At 43.9% G+C, this 18,037-nt stretch overlaps 1 protein-coding gene across 1 annotated transcript in view; it reads left to right on the top strand.

Moving 5' to 3' along the window:
- Positions 1-18,037, top strand: part of RELL1 (RELT like 1) — a 63,155-nt gene that overhangs the window by 29,448 nt on the left and 15,670 nt on the right. The window contains exons 2-6 of the mRNA XM_055326635.1: positions 694-918; positions 3,537-3,608; positions 10,949-11,006; positions 13,379-13,615; positions 16,489-16,627. Coding sequence (XP_055182610.1) covers positions 694-918; positions 3,537-3,608; positions 10,949-11,006; positions 13,379-13,615; positions 16,489-16,624 — 728 coding nt within the window. The 3' untranslated portion in view covers positions 16,625-16,627. The remainder of the gene's footprint in view (positions 1-693; positions 919-3,536; positions 3,609-10,948; positions 11,007-13,378; positions 13,616-16,488; positions 16,628-18,037) is intronic.

The following is an 18,037-nucleotide window of genomic DNA, read 5'->3' as shown; positions in this document are numbered from 1 at the left end:
CTAAGCCCTTCTAAAACATAAGCTCCATGAAGACAAGGATCTTTGTTTGTCTTACTCCATGATATATCACAAGTGCCTCATGGTACCCGCTGTGTAGTTGAGCATTTATTATGTTGTAAAAATGGTTCTAAATGTTTTATGTGCATTTATTTCATCGTCATAACACCCTAGAAGGGTGGATAGGTTCTAATTAGTATGCCCATTTCACAAGAAACTGAGGCATGGAGGTGCTAAGTTATCGCCCAGTGTTGCACTGCTGCTGGGTGGTGGGGTCAGGACCTGAACCCAAGGCACCTGGGTTCTTGCTCCTAACCACTAAGCTTAGGGAAGGCTCTAAGGCCACCAGATGATTCTATGTTTATTTTGCGCCTGACACTTCACCTGAACTCTGTGCCTGCTTTCCTCACCGTGTGGGTACTGCTGCAGATGAAGCAGCAGAGGCTGGCTTGAGAGGTTTTAAAGAAATGACCCAGGGAGGGGCTTAGTTTATGAGTAGCAGGGGCAAGATGGGAACTTGGACTTTTAGCCAAGCCTGGCCCTCAGCCTGTGCTCTGTACGGCCAGACCCGCTGGTCTCTGCATGGCCTGGGTTTTGGGAGCAGACTCCAATTTGATGTGAGCGTTTCCCCGGGTCCTCAGGCTTTTCTTGTCCTGGGCAGACGTCTGATGCAACCATGTGTATTTCTTTCTATAGACATTGGTGGCAGCCACACGTTGCACTCCAGGACAGAGACGACCCCGGCGCCCACGAGCAATACTGGGAATGGACACCCAGAATATATCGCGTATGCCCTTGTCCCTGTGTTCTTCATCATGGGTCTATTTGGTGTCCTCATCTGTCACCTGCTTAAGAAGAAGGGCTATCGTTGTACAACAGAAGCCGAGCAAGAGGTGGAAGAGGAGAAGGTTGAAAAGATAGGTAAATACTGGCAGTCTTTTTATGGAGATGTGTGTGTGGGGGGGATTTCTTTTCTTTTCTTTTCTTTTTTCTTTTTCTTCCTCTTTTCTTTCTCCTTTCCTTTCCTTTCCTTTCCTTTCCTTTCCTTTCCTTTCCTTTCCTTTCCTTTCCTTTCCTTTCCTTTCCTTTCCTTTCCTTTTCTTTTCTTTCTTTTCTTTCTAATTTTATTTCTAAGTAGTCCCCACACCCAATATGGGGCCCGAACTCACAACCCAGAGCTCAGGAGTCACATGATTTACTGACTGAGCTAAGCAGGTGGCCCAAGTGAAGGTGATTTTTATTTTTTTATTTTTTAAATACTTTATTTATTAATTTATGAGACACAGAGAGAGAGTGAGGCAGAGACACAGGCAGAGAAGCAGGCTCCATGCAGGGAGCCCGATATGGGACTCCAGGATCACACCCTGGGAGGAAGACAGGTTCTAAACTGCTGAGCCACCCAGGGATCCCCTAAGGTGATTTTTAAGTGAGAAATTGGTCACAGATACTTTCAGCTCTATGAAGCAAAATTATCCATTTTTTTTTTCTCAGAGAGAGAGAGAGAGAGAGAGAGAAGGGGGCGGTGGAGGGGCAGAGGGAGAGAGAGAGAATCTTAAGCAGGCTCCATACCCTTCATGGAGCCCTTAGAGGGGCTCGATTTCACAACCTGAGCTGAAATCGGATGCTTAACCAACTGAGCCACACAGGTGCCCCTAAAATGATCCATCTTAACGCTAGGTGGTATGGTGGCGTGTCAGTCTAGATTTTGTAGTAACCACACCTGGAACCTGGCTTTCACTTATTAAACACCTACTAGCTCATTACTTGTGGCTCTGGGCAAGTTACATATGCTCTGGACTTCTGCTATGTGCAATTTAACTGGAATTTAATCTTAGTTAATTTAATGCCAATTTAATTAAAATTTTAATTTAATTTAAATGAGGACAGTAATCTCCACCTTGTAGGATTATTGTGGAATTTAGAGAGAAGATGCATTTGGTGTTTGGCACCTGTGGCGACTCTGTAAATATTAATCCTTACTATTTTTATTGAAAGAGAATCTAATAAGGGGAAATTAAAATTTTTTTTAAAAATTTATTTATTTATGATAGTCACAGAGAGAGAGAGAGAGAGAGGCAGAGACATAGGCAGAGGGAGAAGCAGGCTCCATGCACCGGGAGCCCGATATGGGATTCGATCCCGGGTCTCCAGGATCGCGCCCTGAGCCAAAGGCAGGCGCCAAACCACTGCGCCACCCAGGGATCCCGGGGAAATTTAAATAGTTCTTATCACTTTTGTGATATTACTTCTGCTGGGGGCATTCTATCTTAAATCTATGTGATTGGAATTTATATTTATTAAGTAAGTAATGGTGTCAACTGTGCAGTAAAAGTATGGCAAGAAATGGTGCCTTAGTATTAATTTGAGGGTGTCTTACCTTTTCTTCTTAACATGGCATTGTTAGGTAGTGTTTGGGAAAACCCAAGAGATAAAATCCTGTTTTCTCCATAGACGTTCTTTTCAACATTCTTTAGGGATGTTTACTGACTTGGACCATGAGGAGTAGTAGCTAACCTTCCATATCTTTTTCAGTTCTTCAAAGGGCAGTTTTTGCAGAAAGGGACCTTTGGAGTCAGTCACCTTTCAAGAGAACCCAAAGGGCAGAGCGGAGGGAGCTTCTTCATTCTTTGCCAGCCTGCTGGCCTGTTGGTTTTTCCACCCCCACTGACCTTTGAGGCAGAGAGAGAACCCGGTTGCAGGATGAGTCATGTGTAGCTCATGAGCAAACGAAAGCTGAGTGTTTGTCAACAGAAAGCGAGCCTCCTCCTCCCCTCCTTAACAGATGCTCTGTAGGCTGCCTTAGCAGTCAGCGTTGCACTGTCCAACCAAATGTGCATTTTCATGGAGGAGGAAGCTGACTGTGGATGGAGAAGCCACTTCTCCAGGTACACGAATAGGACATTGCACACCTTGATTTGTTCTCTGTAAATGAGGGTGTGGAATATTTCAAACCCTCCCTTTTCCTTCCTCCCTGAAATTACACAGTTTCAGGGTGGAGGTTTGATTTTTTTTTCAGAGATGGTCATATATACAGAATTTCCTAAAGTAAACCATGTTTGTGGGCAAACAACTCACTACAGCCAAAATTTAGGTTATTTGGTAGTGTGTTTAAACAAAAGAAGAGTCTTCTAAACATGGATGAATAATTACCCAATTTAAAAAAGAAATTCATACTCTATATAGTGTGTCTTCAGTTAAAATAAAATCCAAGGAGGATCTTATGTTTTGATTAAGTATTTTCTTCCCATTTCCCCTAAAGGTTTAAGGAAAGGATGAGGGAGGAATGTAGTAATAAGGACTGACATACATACATGAAAGTGAGTGGGTGTTTGGACTTGAGAGGAAGTTGATGGATAATTCTGGTCCTTGGTATGCCAGGGAAGTCACTATGGGCTGTGTCAGGCATTTGGGGGCTGAAAGAAGAAAGCCTTGACCCTTAGCGCCACGGCCGAGGCTTCTGGGGACTGTTCAGTGAGGTCTCATTGACTTGACAGAGGTGACCGAGTGTAACCCATTGTCCCCTCCTCCTTCTCTTTCAGAGTTGAATGACAGTGTCAATGAAAATAGTGACACCGTTGGGCAGATTGTCCACTACATCATGAAAAATGAAGGTATGGATGTTTTGGTGTTCGAGAACAGTCTAGTATTCATGTTTTATTGAAAACATTGCTTCGAAGGGTCAGAATTTGTATGGCCTGTCTTGTGGATCTGGTCATTGGCAACACCCTTTACCTAAGCTCACGGATACGTCCGCTTCCAGATTATCTGATCATGAGAGTTTCGCAGAAGTGTGTTTTTGAAGAGTCAGTAGGTCTAAGTGTTGCAGAAAGCCAGCCGTGGGCTCACCTTCAGATCCTGGCCTCACCTTGATTTGGGGAAAGTCACTTTACCTCATGGAACCTCCATTGTCCCCTCCATCAAAGGAGGGTAATAAACAACATTTACCTCGTGGCATTGTTGTGACGTCTTGCACATAAAGTGCCTAGTATAATAGGCACTCAGATGTTGTGTATTATTTTTTTTTGTACTTAAAAAGAAATGAGGTAAAATACACAAAACATAAAAAAGTTGTCATTAAATGTACAGTTCAGTGGCTTTAAGTATGTTGGGAGTGATGTCCAGCCATCAGCACGGCCTAGTTCCAGAAGGTTGTCCTGAGGCCAGGCTGAAAACTCGGTCTCCGTTAGGTGGCCCCTGCCCAGGCCGCTGCCCTCCACCAGCCATCTGGTGGCCACCTGCTGCTTCTGTCTCTACGGATTTGCCTGTTTGGTGATCTGCTCCGAAGTGTTCAAACTTTTAAAAAGTTTAACCTTTGTGGATGGAACCATTTTTTCCCCTCTGAAGTGTACTCTAAATTCCGATCTTCTGGAATAGAGGATGAATTGAATCTTGATTAGATAAATTAGGGTCCTTGTTCCAAACACTGGCTGTTAGCTCAGTAGGATACCATCACAGAGGTGCACACGGTGAGGCCCTTGGACACTTTTGGAGTGTGTGGAACTCCTTGCCCACATCCCCGGTAGCTGCAGATCGCCACACTTTGGGGTCCTCCTGAGAATTGAAAAGAAAACATTTTCCTTGGGGCTCTAGTCCGAGCTGACTGCTGCTGTGTGCGCTGATGCAGCCAAGCCATTTGTCCAAAAGGTAAAATGCCTCTGTGCTGCTCAGTAAATATCTGTTCCTCTGCCCCCAGCCCTTCCCTGGGGGTCCCCACCCTGATAATCTCACTGTCAGTGAGATCATCTGCCCGGCCCAGGCTGTTGGTCAGCATTTTAATTGAGAGAAAATGCAATTTTAAATGGTTCAGCATAATTTTCCTTGTTCTTTACAGGGTGCTTTATGTGAATAATCTCATTTAATCCTCAGGATATTCCTCTAGAGTTGGTATTATACCCATTTTTCAGGTACAGAAATGAAGACTTCTAGTAGTTGAGTTCACATGGTTAGTCAACAGCAGAGCCCTGTGTGAGTCTCTTTTAGCTACGCAACATTACCTCTCCTCTCTTATAATTTGTAGCGTCCAGTTTCTACAGGATGTAAAACCAGATAATCAGCCTTAATAGAATGGTGTTTAAAATAACAACAAAAATGATTGGAACACTTGGATTTTGCTCTCCATCCTCCAGAGACCTTCCTTCAGGGACTAGTACTTGGTGATGCTATTCTTCAACACTTGAGGGTGCACATTTCTTTTACATAAAAAGTGGTTTTTAATTTGTACAAGAAATACACAAATATGTTCTTGGCATGGAAACTTCAGCATTACAGAGGTACACAGAGTGAGGCATGGTGTGCCTTGTGCATTGGAAACTACCTCACATGGCTTGGGGGCCCTTGGGGACTTTTGGGCCTGGGGTTTCTAAAAGCTTGGAGCAATTGCTAACTTAGTGAGTGTGGGGTGAGGTGGCTTCCTGACTGTTGAATCAGAAATAAGTAAACCAAAAACTTTGTAGGAGCTGAAGTTCTTATGTACAGTGTCCTAGGATGCACTGTTTGCTGTGCGCCAGGCCTGGTCTAAGGGCTTTCTAGGGGCCAAAAACCTTACAATTCAGATACTTGGTTCCCATTTTGCAGCTGAGAAACCGAGAGGCTCGCTCACAGGGCTTGGCTGATGCAAATATCACATGCCAGCAGCTGGCAGGTGGCAGGTGGCAGAGCTGAGATTTGAACTCTAGCATGTGACTCCAGGGTCTGTTCCTAACCACTTGGTGTTACTGTCTCTTTCCTGGTGTCAGGAGGGTGGGACAGAAAGCGTCTTCCTTTCAAGGGGATAAAGCATAGATATGATAGTTGATGAAGCTCCTTAAGCATTAACTCATTAAATTCTCAAAACTACCTTATGGAGGCAGGTAGGCCCTTTTGCCATCACATTTTGCAGATGGGAAAACAGAGGCCCAGAGTTCATACAGCCAGTGCATGGCAGGGTGGCGCCCATAGGGGGCCCCTTCTCTTCATGGCAGCAGAGGAGAAGCGTTTGATGCTCTGGAAGAAGTACGCTGTGTAATTTCCTCGCCTCCCACAGTTGTTGGTGGAGAGGTCTGTCCTTTTTAATTTTCTTTGTTTATTATTATTACTGTTTTTTGAAGTAGGCCCCGTGCCCAGGGTGGAGCCCAATGCAGGGCTTGAACTCCTGATCCTGAGATCAAGACCTGAGCTCAGATTAAGGGTCAAAAGCTTAACTGACTGTGCCACCTGGGCGCTCCAGTCCTTTTCTATTTTATTTAATTAATTAGTTTATTTAAGATTTTATTGATTTATTCATGAGAGACAGAGAGATGTAGGCAGAGGGAGAAGCAGGCTCCCTGCAGGACTCGATTCCTGGACCAGGATCGTGACCTGAGCCAAAGACAGACGCTCAACTACTGAGCCACCCAGGCGTCCCTCTTTTCTGTTGTAATGCTGTTCTTTCCTTTTGGAAAGTAGCCTCTTTGTTTCCTTTGCATTGATGACCAATGACCGGTAGGTCCATTAGAGAAACAGCTAAGCCACTGTTTTCCTTCTCTCTCCTCTGATCCCCAATTCTCTCTCCTCTCTTCCCTCGTCCCTGCCTTCACTCATCTACCTGTGACCATGACTTCTGAGGATGGGTGGTGGTTCTCCTTGGCCATGAGGAGACATCTCACCTCCCCAAAACCCTTTTCCAGACATGGCCATCTCTGCCTTCCAGCCAGTGCTCAGACCACAGGGGCAGAATTAGATCCATACTTAAAGTCTCTTCCCAGTTTATAACCTAGCTTTTTAGTTTGCTTTGAGGCTTCAATCCTCTATAGAACAAATGCATTTTTAATCTTTTGTCTATGTCATGAACAGTCTCTGATCTTAGTATCAATTTAGACCTCCCTGTTGATGTTAATTTAATTTTCCTTTTTTTTTTTAAATTGGAAAAAAAAAGAGGAATAAAATGGAAGTACAAACCATCCATTACCATTTGCCGTGTTTATTTAGGTCTCCTTTGCCTAATTTGCATATTTAAAAACATTTGCAATCATGATTTATGAGTAGTTTTCTGCTTTGCATTTTTCATTTGGCTAATGGGGTAATATTTCACCTGTACTCATGGTGACATTCTTGTTTATGGTTTAAATATATCATGTCTTGAATGTTGCAAATCAGGTTAGTTTAGATAAATCTCTAGGGGCACAGAGAGTCATCAGCTGACCTGCATACTGATTATTCTCCGGCTAATCTCCAGGCTTGGATTAACCACAGTGCTACCCTTAACTTAATTTGTCTTTCTGAGTAGACTGAATTGAAGAGTGTACGGGTGGTCCCTGGGGTTTTCTTGAGTTTTGTGGGCATTTGGGAAGTACCAGCAAGTCTATATAGCTCAGGCTCTCTCTGCCAGGCCCTTAACCTGTGTCATCTGGTAACAAGGAAGAGAACTGGGATTATTCTCCAGGTGCTCCTCATTATTCACATCAGGCAGAGGGATCCTTTTGTGAAATTCTTACCTTGAGGCTCAAATTATATCATGGCAAGAAAGATTCCATTATAAATTATCATTCTCAAGTACGTCTTAGAGACTTGCTATAATGATTACGCAAGCATCCTGTGAAGCATTAAACTATTAACCATTGAGTGTTTGGATATTGAAGAAGTAAGAAGGAGAACATTGGAGTCTATAGCATCTATCCTAGAGTCTTATGGACCAGGGTTTGTGTCCAGGTCCGTCATGCTGGCTGTATTACGCTGGCCAGTCAGCTCTAAGCTTTAGGGCCTCAGTCTCTATGTCTACAAAGTGGGCATGATGACTCTTTCTACTCTTGGAGTTGTCAGGAGAGTCAAACATGGTAAGGTCTGTAAAGTCTTTGGCCAAGTGGCTGGCACACAGCAGTATTCTAATTTTGGTGGTGGCAATAGTTCTTACCTGGGAGATTTGCTTTGATTGCAAGGGAATCCTTTTTTAAAAGTGATTTTATTTTTTAAATTTATTTGAGAAAGAGAGAGTGAGAGAGCAGCAGGAGGGACAGAGCAGTAGGGAGACAAGCAGACTCCATGCCGAGTGGGAAGCCCAACTCAGGGCTTGATCCCAGGACCCTGAGACCGTGACCTGAGCCGAAATCAAGAGTCAGGCACTCAACTGACTGAGCCCCCCAGGTGCACCCCACAAGGGAATCTTTGAAGGGGACAGTGGTGGGAGAGAAAACAGGACATTCTTCTTGCCTGCTTTTGACTGCTTTATATCTACGATCAGGCAGAGATTCAGGACAGAAGAGTGGAAGCATTTTTCAAAATTTTACCCTCTAGAAAATGTCTCCTGTTCTTGCTAGGTTTTCCTTACTCCGTAACTGACTCCTCCTGTTCTCTGGAAACCCATGAAGGGAGACAAGTACAGGGAAACATTCCCTTTATTGCTTATTGTAATTATGAGTAACAATCAAGGAGGAGATGTAGATTCAATAGAACTTAATCAGATGGTTGCTCTTTCACTGTAATTTTACAACCAAATTAAAGCATGGTGGAAAGTTTTCTCAACCCAGGAAACCACATGCCCCCACATACCGAACCTTCCTCAGACAGGGAGGGTGTGAATGATGTTGACACAGAAACTCGAGTCCACTCTTAAAGAATTCACTCATGGCAAACAAGGGACCATTTTAAAATTTTTCTAAGAGGTAGGGCGAGGTACATGAATACAGAAGAAACAACACAAGTCTATAAAAAAACAGTTTTAGGAACGATTTTGATATATTTTAATAATCTTCCTTGATCGTTTTCTGATCCCATGTTCCTAAGGGAGTGATTAATTTTCTAGGGCAATGATTTAAACTTTTGTTTTTAAAAAGCTCATTCTTATAAGTGAGAGCTATTACTGCTTTCTTTCATGCCTTCTGTTGTTGTCTCCCGTCTTTAATGTTTATAGTCTCCAAGTATAGTAAATGATGGTAGAGAGAGAATAAGTGTCAACTGGCAAATTATTGGATGTAGTCCCAAACCTTTTGTCTAAACAAAAATTAATTTTCTGAGTCCTTATTAATTAAAAGGGAAAATGACTGGCATCACTAGATTATATTTAAATTTGCCTTATAGAGGGTAGCTTGCCTTTGTAGTGTGGGAAAAGACAACTGCTAATCATTTCAGCACTTTTTCAGTAATGTCAGGAGTGATATGTAGGTCAGAACATGTGTTAGGGAATGTGTTTGGACATTGTCATAGAGAGTCATGAAGACCAAAGAGAATATTTCTTTTAGAAAAGATGGTATGCTGTGTTAAAATAGTTCTTTAAAAAAAAAAAATCTATGCATTTGCAAGGGTTAAAAAGGGGGAAAATGGATCATGGGGGCAAAAACCCCTCATTATTTAATACATAAAGCATAACTATAAGTACAGGACATAAACAGATATCTGTCTGCAGTATTATAATTTCACAAGGGGGTGATTAGGAAAAAGATGTTGCAAAAGGCTCCTGGGTGGAGCAATAATTATTTAAATTATTTAAATTAAAAAACTTAAATTTTGGGGCACCTCGGTGGCTCAGTCAGTTAAGCATCTGCCTTTGGCTCAGGTCATATCTCAGGATCCCGGAATCGAACCCAACCCCGTGGATGCTCCCTGCTCAGCGGAGAGTCTGCTTCTCCTTCTCCCTCTGCCCTTTCCCCCCTCTCTCTCCTCTTTACCCATTTGTGCTCGATCTCTCTCAAGTAAATAAATAAAATATTTTAAAAAATCCTTTAATTTCTAAAAGATTGAGAAGCACCATACAAACCTGTAACTGTTAATACTTAAGAGCAGTAGTGTTGGAGCTAGAGTTAATTTTCCTCTCTAGGGATGTCATTTGATATGTTAAATGTTAAATGTTGCTGTTGGCTCCCATGGCAAATAGTGATTTTTTATTCTTCTGTCTCTGGAGAATTTGTGGTTCCTCATGAGAACAGCACTTAAAAAAATCAATCAAAAGGTTAGGAGTCTAACCTTTTGGCCTTGCCAATTGAATATCCGAGAGAAACTTGAACATTCACTTAGTCTTTCATCCTTGAGAGTTTGACCACCCTGTAAGAGACAGAAAGAACATGTGTGTCTGTGGCAGTGGAGTGTGGAGTGGGGACTCAAAGAGCTTAGATTCAGTTTGCTTTGGTTGACAGCCTACTCCTGACCTTAAAAAAATTAACACTAGAAGTCTGGTTTGATTCAGTCCATATTAGGTAACCTGTATGTGTGACCAGCTCTTGAAAATTTAAACTATCTGGTCAGAGTTAAGATCTTCTATGGTCCTGAAGCCGAGTTAAGCCAAATGGCACACCTGGAAAATTAACCCTCTAACATCCCTGATTATATGTGGGATAGACTTGATACTAATGTGGGTATCCAGAGGTTAAGGCTAATCATTGGGGCACATGCAAGTTATTAGAATACAGGTCTCTCTCTCTCTCCTTTTTTTAAGATTATATTTTATTTTTTCATGAAAGGCACAGAGAGAGGCAGAGACATAGGTAGAGGGAGAAGCAGGCTCCCTGTGGGGGGAATTATAGGTGGGAGTCGATCCCGGAACCCTGGGATCACAACCTGAGCCAAAGGCAGATGCTCAACCACTGAGCCACCCACGCGCCCCAGAATACAGGTCTCTCGAGACGTACATCTCACTACATATTTGGCAAATTGAGTTGAATGCAGCGGAAACGTATTTTTCTGTGTTATATTGGAATGGTATGTAGGAAGCACAGCTCTCTGGTGTGATCTGCTTTCCTTTGTGTGGATCCTCTGTCACTCATACTAAGTTCTTGCGTGGTGAAAGTTATCTGCAGATGGTGCCATTTCGAGGGGTTACCTTGGGAGAAACCCTCCCTTCTCCGGGACCCCAGGACTCCATGACCTGAAGGAACTCAGATGTTTTTCCAGCAGCTTTTCTTCTCTTATTTTCCTTCCAACAGCTTTTCTGATGTGATCATTCTGTGATTGCTTGTGTGATTCACTTCATTTTAATTCTTTGCTTTCTTTTTTTTTTTTTCCTTAGCAAACGTTGATGTTTTAAAGGCAATGGTAGCAGATAACAGCCTGGGGGACCCTGAAAGGTGAGCACTTCTCCCCTCCATTTAGTGGCACTTTTTTTTCCCCCCAGTTATCTACTGGAGCAGATTTCTCAGCTTTGGCTTGGTTGACATTTGGGCCAGATAATTCTTTGCTGTGGGCAACCGTCCTGCCCATCGTGGGGTGTTTATATAGCACTCCTGAGCTCTTCTCACTAGATGCTGGTGTCCTCTTGTGACAACCCAGAACATCCCCACACATCATCAGTGCCCCCTGGGGAGAATTCAGCCCCAACTGAGGATTGCGGTGTTGGAGATATGACAAAGAAATAACAGCCATGCAGTTGGGCACCTTGGTTAAGTCCCATCTCCACCACATAGTGACCATTTCTCTGTGGGCAAGTTAACTCCACTCTAGGAGCTCCAGTTCCATCATTTATAAATGGAGATAACTATTGCACCCACTTCCTTGGGTTATTGTGAGGAAGACATGGGGCCTGGCACATTGAAAGCCCTCCGTGAATAATGACGATGAAGCGAAAATCAGGCTGGTTGGGTTGTTGAGATTATATTCCCTTTTAATGAATTATAGAGAACTGTATTCCTATATAGTTTTTGTTTGTTTGTTTGTTTCTTCAGCAAGAAGCATTTATTGAATGCCTGCTCAGTGCTGGGGCTGGGCATTCACAGATCCTTGGCACAGAGGGCTCAGTCTAGTGGGGAATGGAGCCTGGGGCAAGAGGCCTTATGATGGGGAGCATGGCCATGCTGCAGGAGAAGCAAACACTGGATGCTCTGGGGTCTCTGTGGGGCTACGGGAAGTCCGTGAAGGCTCACAGAAGTGCCATCTGAGCCAGGCATGTGACCAGCAGAGACAGAGGCAGGGACTGCTTGTAGGCAGAGAAAGCCCAGGGCAAAAACACTGGAGCATAAAAGTATGGGACACGCCCAGGAGAGTTCTGGTCTGGGGCAGCCAGAGAATGCACTGTGGATAGTAGCAAAAAGGGCCAGGAAGGCAGACTGGACCAAGGGACAGAGCAAAGGGAGTTTGGACCTTTTCCTGTTTACTCTATGGGTGGTGCACCCAGCACATCTTAGATACCTACAGTGTGTTTGTCCAACTGCCATGTTAGGTTTGCCCTTTACTGAGGTCACTCAAAGTACAGGAAGGTCAGTTTAGGAAGCTCTGGCAGGATAGTTCTTAGGGACACACGAGCTGGGATTTCTCCCATGTTCCAGCCCTGACCACAGACCACCTACCTGGTGTTCGGACCATGTTGTCTCCTGGCACGTTTGCCTCAGTTATCTTGGGGCAGTGGATAATGCCTCTCGTTGGGTTTTGTGTATTTGATAAACGTTTGTTGAATGAATGTTATTAAAATTTTGAATTCAACTTTCTTCAATGTGGTGTTAATTTCACATTTTTTTTTTTTGGTCTCAGCTACTGCTGAGTGTTTTTAATATAACCATCTAAAGAGCATCCCTGAAGAACTCCAGAAAACTTGACTATCTAGGATATTTGAAACTATCTCCCTAGTCTGCACACTTCTTTTTTGAAAAGTACAAGTGGGCCGGCTTCCAGGAGCAGAAAAGCTGGTTTATATGCTGTCGTAAGACTGCCATGTGCCTCTGGGGCTGCTGGCCCAGGCCCCAGTCTCAGGCTCTGTGGTGACCTGCCACCCCTCCCACCCCTGCCAAACCTACACCTACCTGTATCACATCAGAGGGCTGATTCCTGGTCAGGCTGGCCCTGTCCTGTTTTAAGTCTTCCTTTTCTAGTGGACCAGAGTCCTGATGTGCCTTTTGAAGGGAGCCAACATCTGACCTGTTTACTTCTGCTTTTTATAGTTTGGATGGATGGACTGGCTGGATTTTTTCTCAGTATCCCTTGTTTCTGAAGCACTATAGCATGGCAGTTAAGAGCATGGTTTCTAGAATTAGGCTTTCCAGATTTGGATCTCAGATCCATCACTTATTAGCTGTGTGACCTGGGGCAAGTTACTTAACTTCTCATTTTTAAAATGAGGAAACTCATAATACCACTCTCATGGGGTTTTGTAAAGATGAACTGTATCAAATGCTTAGAATACTAAGTGTTAGCTATTTTCATTACTATTATCAACACTGTCAACATCTCTTAAGCATTACTTTTGATATCTTGACTGAAAAGCTTTCTTCCTTTGATGCAATAATCAGTCTGGATCAAATATTCTACTTTAAGTCATTTGATGATTTGAGTGGAACTTATGTGTTTTTCTCCTTCAAGGCCCATATGTTCAGGGGATCTCTTTGTTTAGAGACTGAAGCAGACACTCAGCTGTGATTTAATTCTGCTACTTGCATTGTAGGAGAGAGATCGCCTTAGCTAGGACTTTATTGAAGTAACCAGTTTTGCCTTTTCCATTTTCCCACCATAGCCCTGTGACTCCCAGCACTCCTGGGAGCCCGCCTGTGAGCCCGGGGCCCTTGTCGCCAGGAGGCACCCCAGGAAAGCACATCTGTGGCCACCATCTACACACAGTAGGAGGTGTTGTCGAGAGGGACGTGTGTCATCGGTGTAGGCACAAGCGGTGGCACTTCATAAGACCCACCAACAAGTCCAAACAGGGCCATGCAAGGCGTCAAGGAGAGGTCACTGTCCTCTCTGTTGGCAGGTAAGATCCCTGTTGATGCTTTGGGTTTGTGTGACGTACTTGCTGTGGTGTGTGGATTTGTGTGTAGCTGTTAAATATAGAGTATGATGTCCTAAGCTTGGCTTGGGTTATATCTCTGGGCCTTCTAGATGTTTTCTGCTCTGAGTCCTACATTTTTCCAACAGCAGAATAATCTTAAGAGGTGGGTATTGCTAGATCAGATGTCAGGTGTATTAATTAAGGTAAAAAATTAATTACTTGCTCTATTACGGTTTTCTGGAGAAGCAGAGCTAATATATATATATATATACACACATACACACATATATATTATACATATACATATATATAATTTATTTATTTATATATGAGGAGATTTATTATAGGAATTAGCTGGCATGATTATGGAGGCCAAGAGGTCCCACCATCTGCCCTCTGAAAGCTGGAGACCCAGGAAGCTGGTGGTATAATTCAGCCCTATTCTGAAGGCCCAAGAACCAGGGGGTGGATGTTGGGGGGCAGGAAAAGACAAACCCATATGCTTCCTTTCTGGACTTTTTTCCATTGGAAAAGGAATGGACCTGGTCCATTCAGTCCCTTAAGGGATTTGGTGACACCGATCCTCATTGGTGAGGGCTATCTTCTTTGCTCAATCTATATATGGACTCAAGAGCTGATTAATCTCTTCTGGAAACACCCTCACAGGCACACCCAGAAAGAATGTGGGACCAGCTCTCTGGGCATCTGTTAGTCCAGCCAAGTTGATACACAGAATTACCAGCACTCTTATTCTAATAGGTAAAGCCCAAATCTCAGCCAGATGCAGAACAGAAGTTTGTATCTCACTTGTGCAGACCTAAAGATTGGCGAGTGGCTCTTAGGGTAGCTGTCCAGAGGCCCAGGTGCTTTCCACCTTGTGGCTCTGCCGGGTGTGCTAGTAGAAGGAGAAAGTGCAAGGAGCATTGTTCCTAAGAGGTTTGATGAGACAGGCCTGGAAGTGGCACATGTTTTGCTTACATGCTGCTGTCTAGACCTCAGTTCCCCGGCCATCCCTCATGGTCTGCTCGTGGGGAGCAGGGAAGAGGTGGAGCTTGCCCACGGCTCTGCAGTGTCTCCCACATAAGTTCCATGTGGATCCCTGGGACTGCACTCTTTTAGATCACTTTACCTGGGTCCTGGCTTTTCCAGTCCTCCAGTACCGTTTCCTGGTGGCCCATCTGTGATGTGTGGCTCTTGCAGTTCAAGTGATGAATCCATTGAACTTCATGGAGAGCATTAGTGCAGGGGAGTGCTTTGGCGTGTCCACAGTATCGATACTGAGTCTCAGGCAGGAGTCCCCTTGTGAGGGTACATCCAGAAAGACAGCAGAAAGTAATGGTCAAGAGTATGTGTGTTGGAGCTGAGCTGGGGAAGCAAAAGTTGATAGGACTGCAGCTGTGATCCTTCTTTCTCTAGGGATCCTTCTTTCTCCCTGGGGAGAGTAGCCTGAACTCATTGTATCTCCCTCATTCAAGTGCTGGCGTGACTGCTTCCATACTCACTGCTCTTCGTTCCTCAGTTTTCCCCTCTATAACATGAGGATGATAGTAGCACTCACCTCACTGGGGTGCTGGCAGGATTAGATAAGTTGACTCATAGAAAGGTCTTAGGCCAGTTTTTGGCCCTTACTATGCACGCAACTGTTCACGACTGTTACTGTTGTTATTTTGATCTGGTCAAGTTTTATATTGTGTTGCACAAGCAACTAGAAGACTGCAGGGCTGCTTCCCACTTCCAGCAAAAGAGTACAACTCATGACCACACTGTTTTATTAAGAAGCAGAGTCATGGGAATTTGTGAATGTGGAATGTAATGAGAACCTGGGGCTTGTTTAAACAAAGCGTATTTTGTTTGCTTTAAAAAAAAAATCTGCTGAAATTTTCAGCTGAGATTCAACATGGCTCTTATGAATGCCCCAAATGCAACTCTCTTTGTTGGACGTAGAATACTGTGAGCGTTTAATTATGACCGGCTTCTCGTGTTGCTTAAAGGGAGACTTCCATTTTGACCAAGTGGATCTGTGCTTACAACTTTCCCCTAATCCTTCTTTTACTTGCTCAGGGGCTCCCTCCTCCTTGTGGTTGGTGATCTCATTTGGATGAAGAAGGAGAATGTATTTTATCTTAGTGTTAAGGGAATTTTAGAGGAGAACTAGAGAGAAGCTATTATGAAAGACTTCAGAGTTTTGATGGATGATAAAAGAAAAAGTCAGACTGAGTAAATTTCTTTAATGTCTCTTTTCATTCTTAATGAAAATTTCTTCCTTAATTCCCTTAACATTTTCCTTAACCCTTAAGGAAAATTAACCCAAATTTGCTTTAAAAAAAAAAAATAGTCGAAAACCGAACACACACAGAAACCCTCCCGCCAACGGATTCTGAGAAAATGCATAGTTGGGGCTCCTCTGGCCATGTGTGTGCAGAGATAAGACTCTCTGGGGGGTGCACTCAAGGCAGTTCTTGAGTGAACATTTGGTTACATCAGCCTAACTGGCAAACTAGTGCTTTTAGCCTGCTTTCTGTGGTTAAAACAGCTGGTGGTCAACCCATGTCCCTCTTAGAAACCACATCCCTGAGACTGTTTAGAATGTGGGTAACCATGCTTTTTAATGCATTGTTGTGCTCTCTAAAGTACCCGGCAGAGTGTGTGATGTGCTAAAATCCACTGCAAAGTTGGTCAGGGGACAGGAGTGTTTGCTGGGTAGGAATGCCTCTCCTTATTGATTAGGGCATTCTTCTGTGATTCCCCAACTTTTTTGGCTGAGTTCGTATGGGATCTTTTAGACTTTTGATTCACTCTTGATTTGTATTTCCTGGAAGAGCCAAACTCATCATATCTGCTCTTTAACCCCTCAGGTTTAGAGTGACAAAAGTGGAACACAAGTCAAATCAGAAGGAACGGAGAAGTTTGATGTCAGTTAGCGGGACCGACAGTGTCAACGGGGATGTGCCTGCGACACCTGTGAAGAGAGAACGAAGTGACACAGAGTAGCAGGTGAGTTGTAGTTTGGTGACTTGGGGGGTGGAGGAGTATGGTGGGGAGAAGGTGCTGAGAGCCTCCTGGGGTGTGGGGGGTGTAGGAATGACTGGCCAGGGGAGTGAGAGCTGCTGGGGCTGTAGGGGACTGCATGTGATTATTCTTCTGTCCAAGAGGCCACAAACTTGTGTGCCTCCAGGTGCCTGGCCTGCATGATAATGAGGGAGAATGGTTATTTAAGACACCATGCGGAATGGTAGGGATCGTGGCAAACCTACCCATAGGCTTTGCGTTACCATGAGGCAAAAGGCTCTTAAGTGTTGCTAGATCTTATGCAAAAAACAGTGGAAATCTAGACTTTGGAAATGTGAAATCACCACAGGTTCGTAAATGTTGGCAGCTTATTAAATGTCCTTCAAAAAACCATGCAGGCCAAGGGAAATATAATCTTGTAGTCATTTCTAGGTAAACTGTGATTTGCAAAAGACTGTGGAGCAAGCAAACCAATGCATTTTCCTTTAATTGAGTTGGAAACCAGTTTTCTTTGATGTGCCACCGTTCTAAAATCGCCCCAGTAGGAATGTTACTCTTCCAACCAAATATTTTTAAGTGATTTAAAAACCCAAAATGAATGCTCTTTTGGCTGGGCAGTTTTCATTTTGGGAGATAGCGCTTGCCAAAGGAAAAAGGCTCATGATAATTTGATACTGGCTTAGCTTTCATCTTACTCTTTTCTTTCTGTTCTGGCTTGAGTAGCATTCACCCCTTTCATGTTTCTTATTACGGATAAGAGGGTGAGTGGGAGGACTTGGGAGTGATTATGCTATGAAAGCTCCAGTGGCCCCGTCAGAGCTTGAATGTGAAGGCAGAAGAGGTCACCCTTGCAGAAGGAAGGAAGGGTAGGATGTGAGGAGGTGGACTGCTGGGTTCAAGAAGGTACAGGAAAGAGGCAAGATTGAAGCTGAGCCCTGGGGTCAAGGGGAGTATGGCTGGTATGGCACAGTTGAGTAGAGAAGTGGCTTTCAAGGAAGCTTCTCTGATAATCTGCCCAGGCTCGGGGCGGGGCAGGGGGGTGGGGTGGTTGAAGGTGATCTGGAAATAATCTGGAAGAGTTGTGCTCCTGAATTCTGGATCCTGATAGCTTCCAGTGTTAGTTCTTGGATCTCGCATTTGGGAAGATCTGGCCCCTTCCCCTAAGAGTTTAGGGGCTTTCTTTAAAGAAGAGAACCAGCAGAAAAGTCTGTCTTCAACTTTTCAGCCAGTTACTGGTGCCTTGGGAAGGGAGCCAAGAGAGACTTAGAAAGAGGATGATGAAGGGAATAATAAAAGCCACTGATGCCAATTCAGTTTTCAAGTCTTCTGGACATTGTAGGGATATAAGTCTTGCATGTGACCATTGTAAACATCTCTTGATTGGATGGATATTAT

Source organism: Nyctereutes procyonoides, unplaced genomic scaffold (assembly GCF_905146905.1).
Source record: "Nyctereutes procyonoides isolate TBG_1078 unplaced genomic scaffold, NYPRO_anot_genome, whole genome shotgun sequence".
Taxonomy (NCBI): domain Eukaryota; kingdom Metazoa; phylum Chordata; class Mammalia; order Carnivora; family Canidae; genus Nyctereutes; species Nyctereutes procyonoides.
Note: the sequence above shows the minus strand (reverse complement) of the source record. Positions and strands in the feature narration are given on the sequence as shown.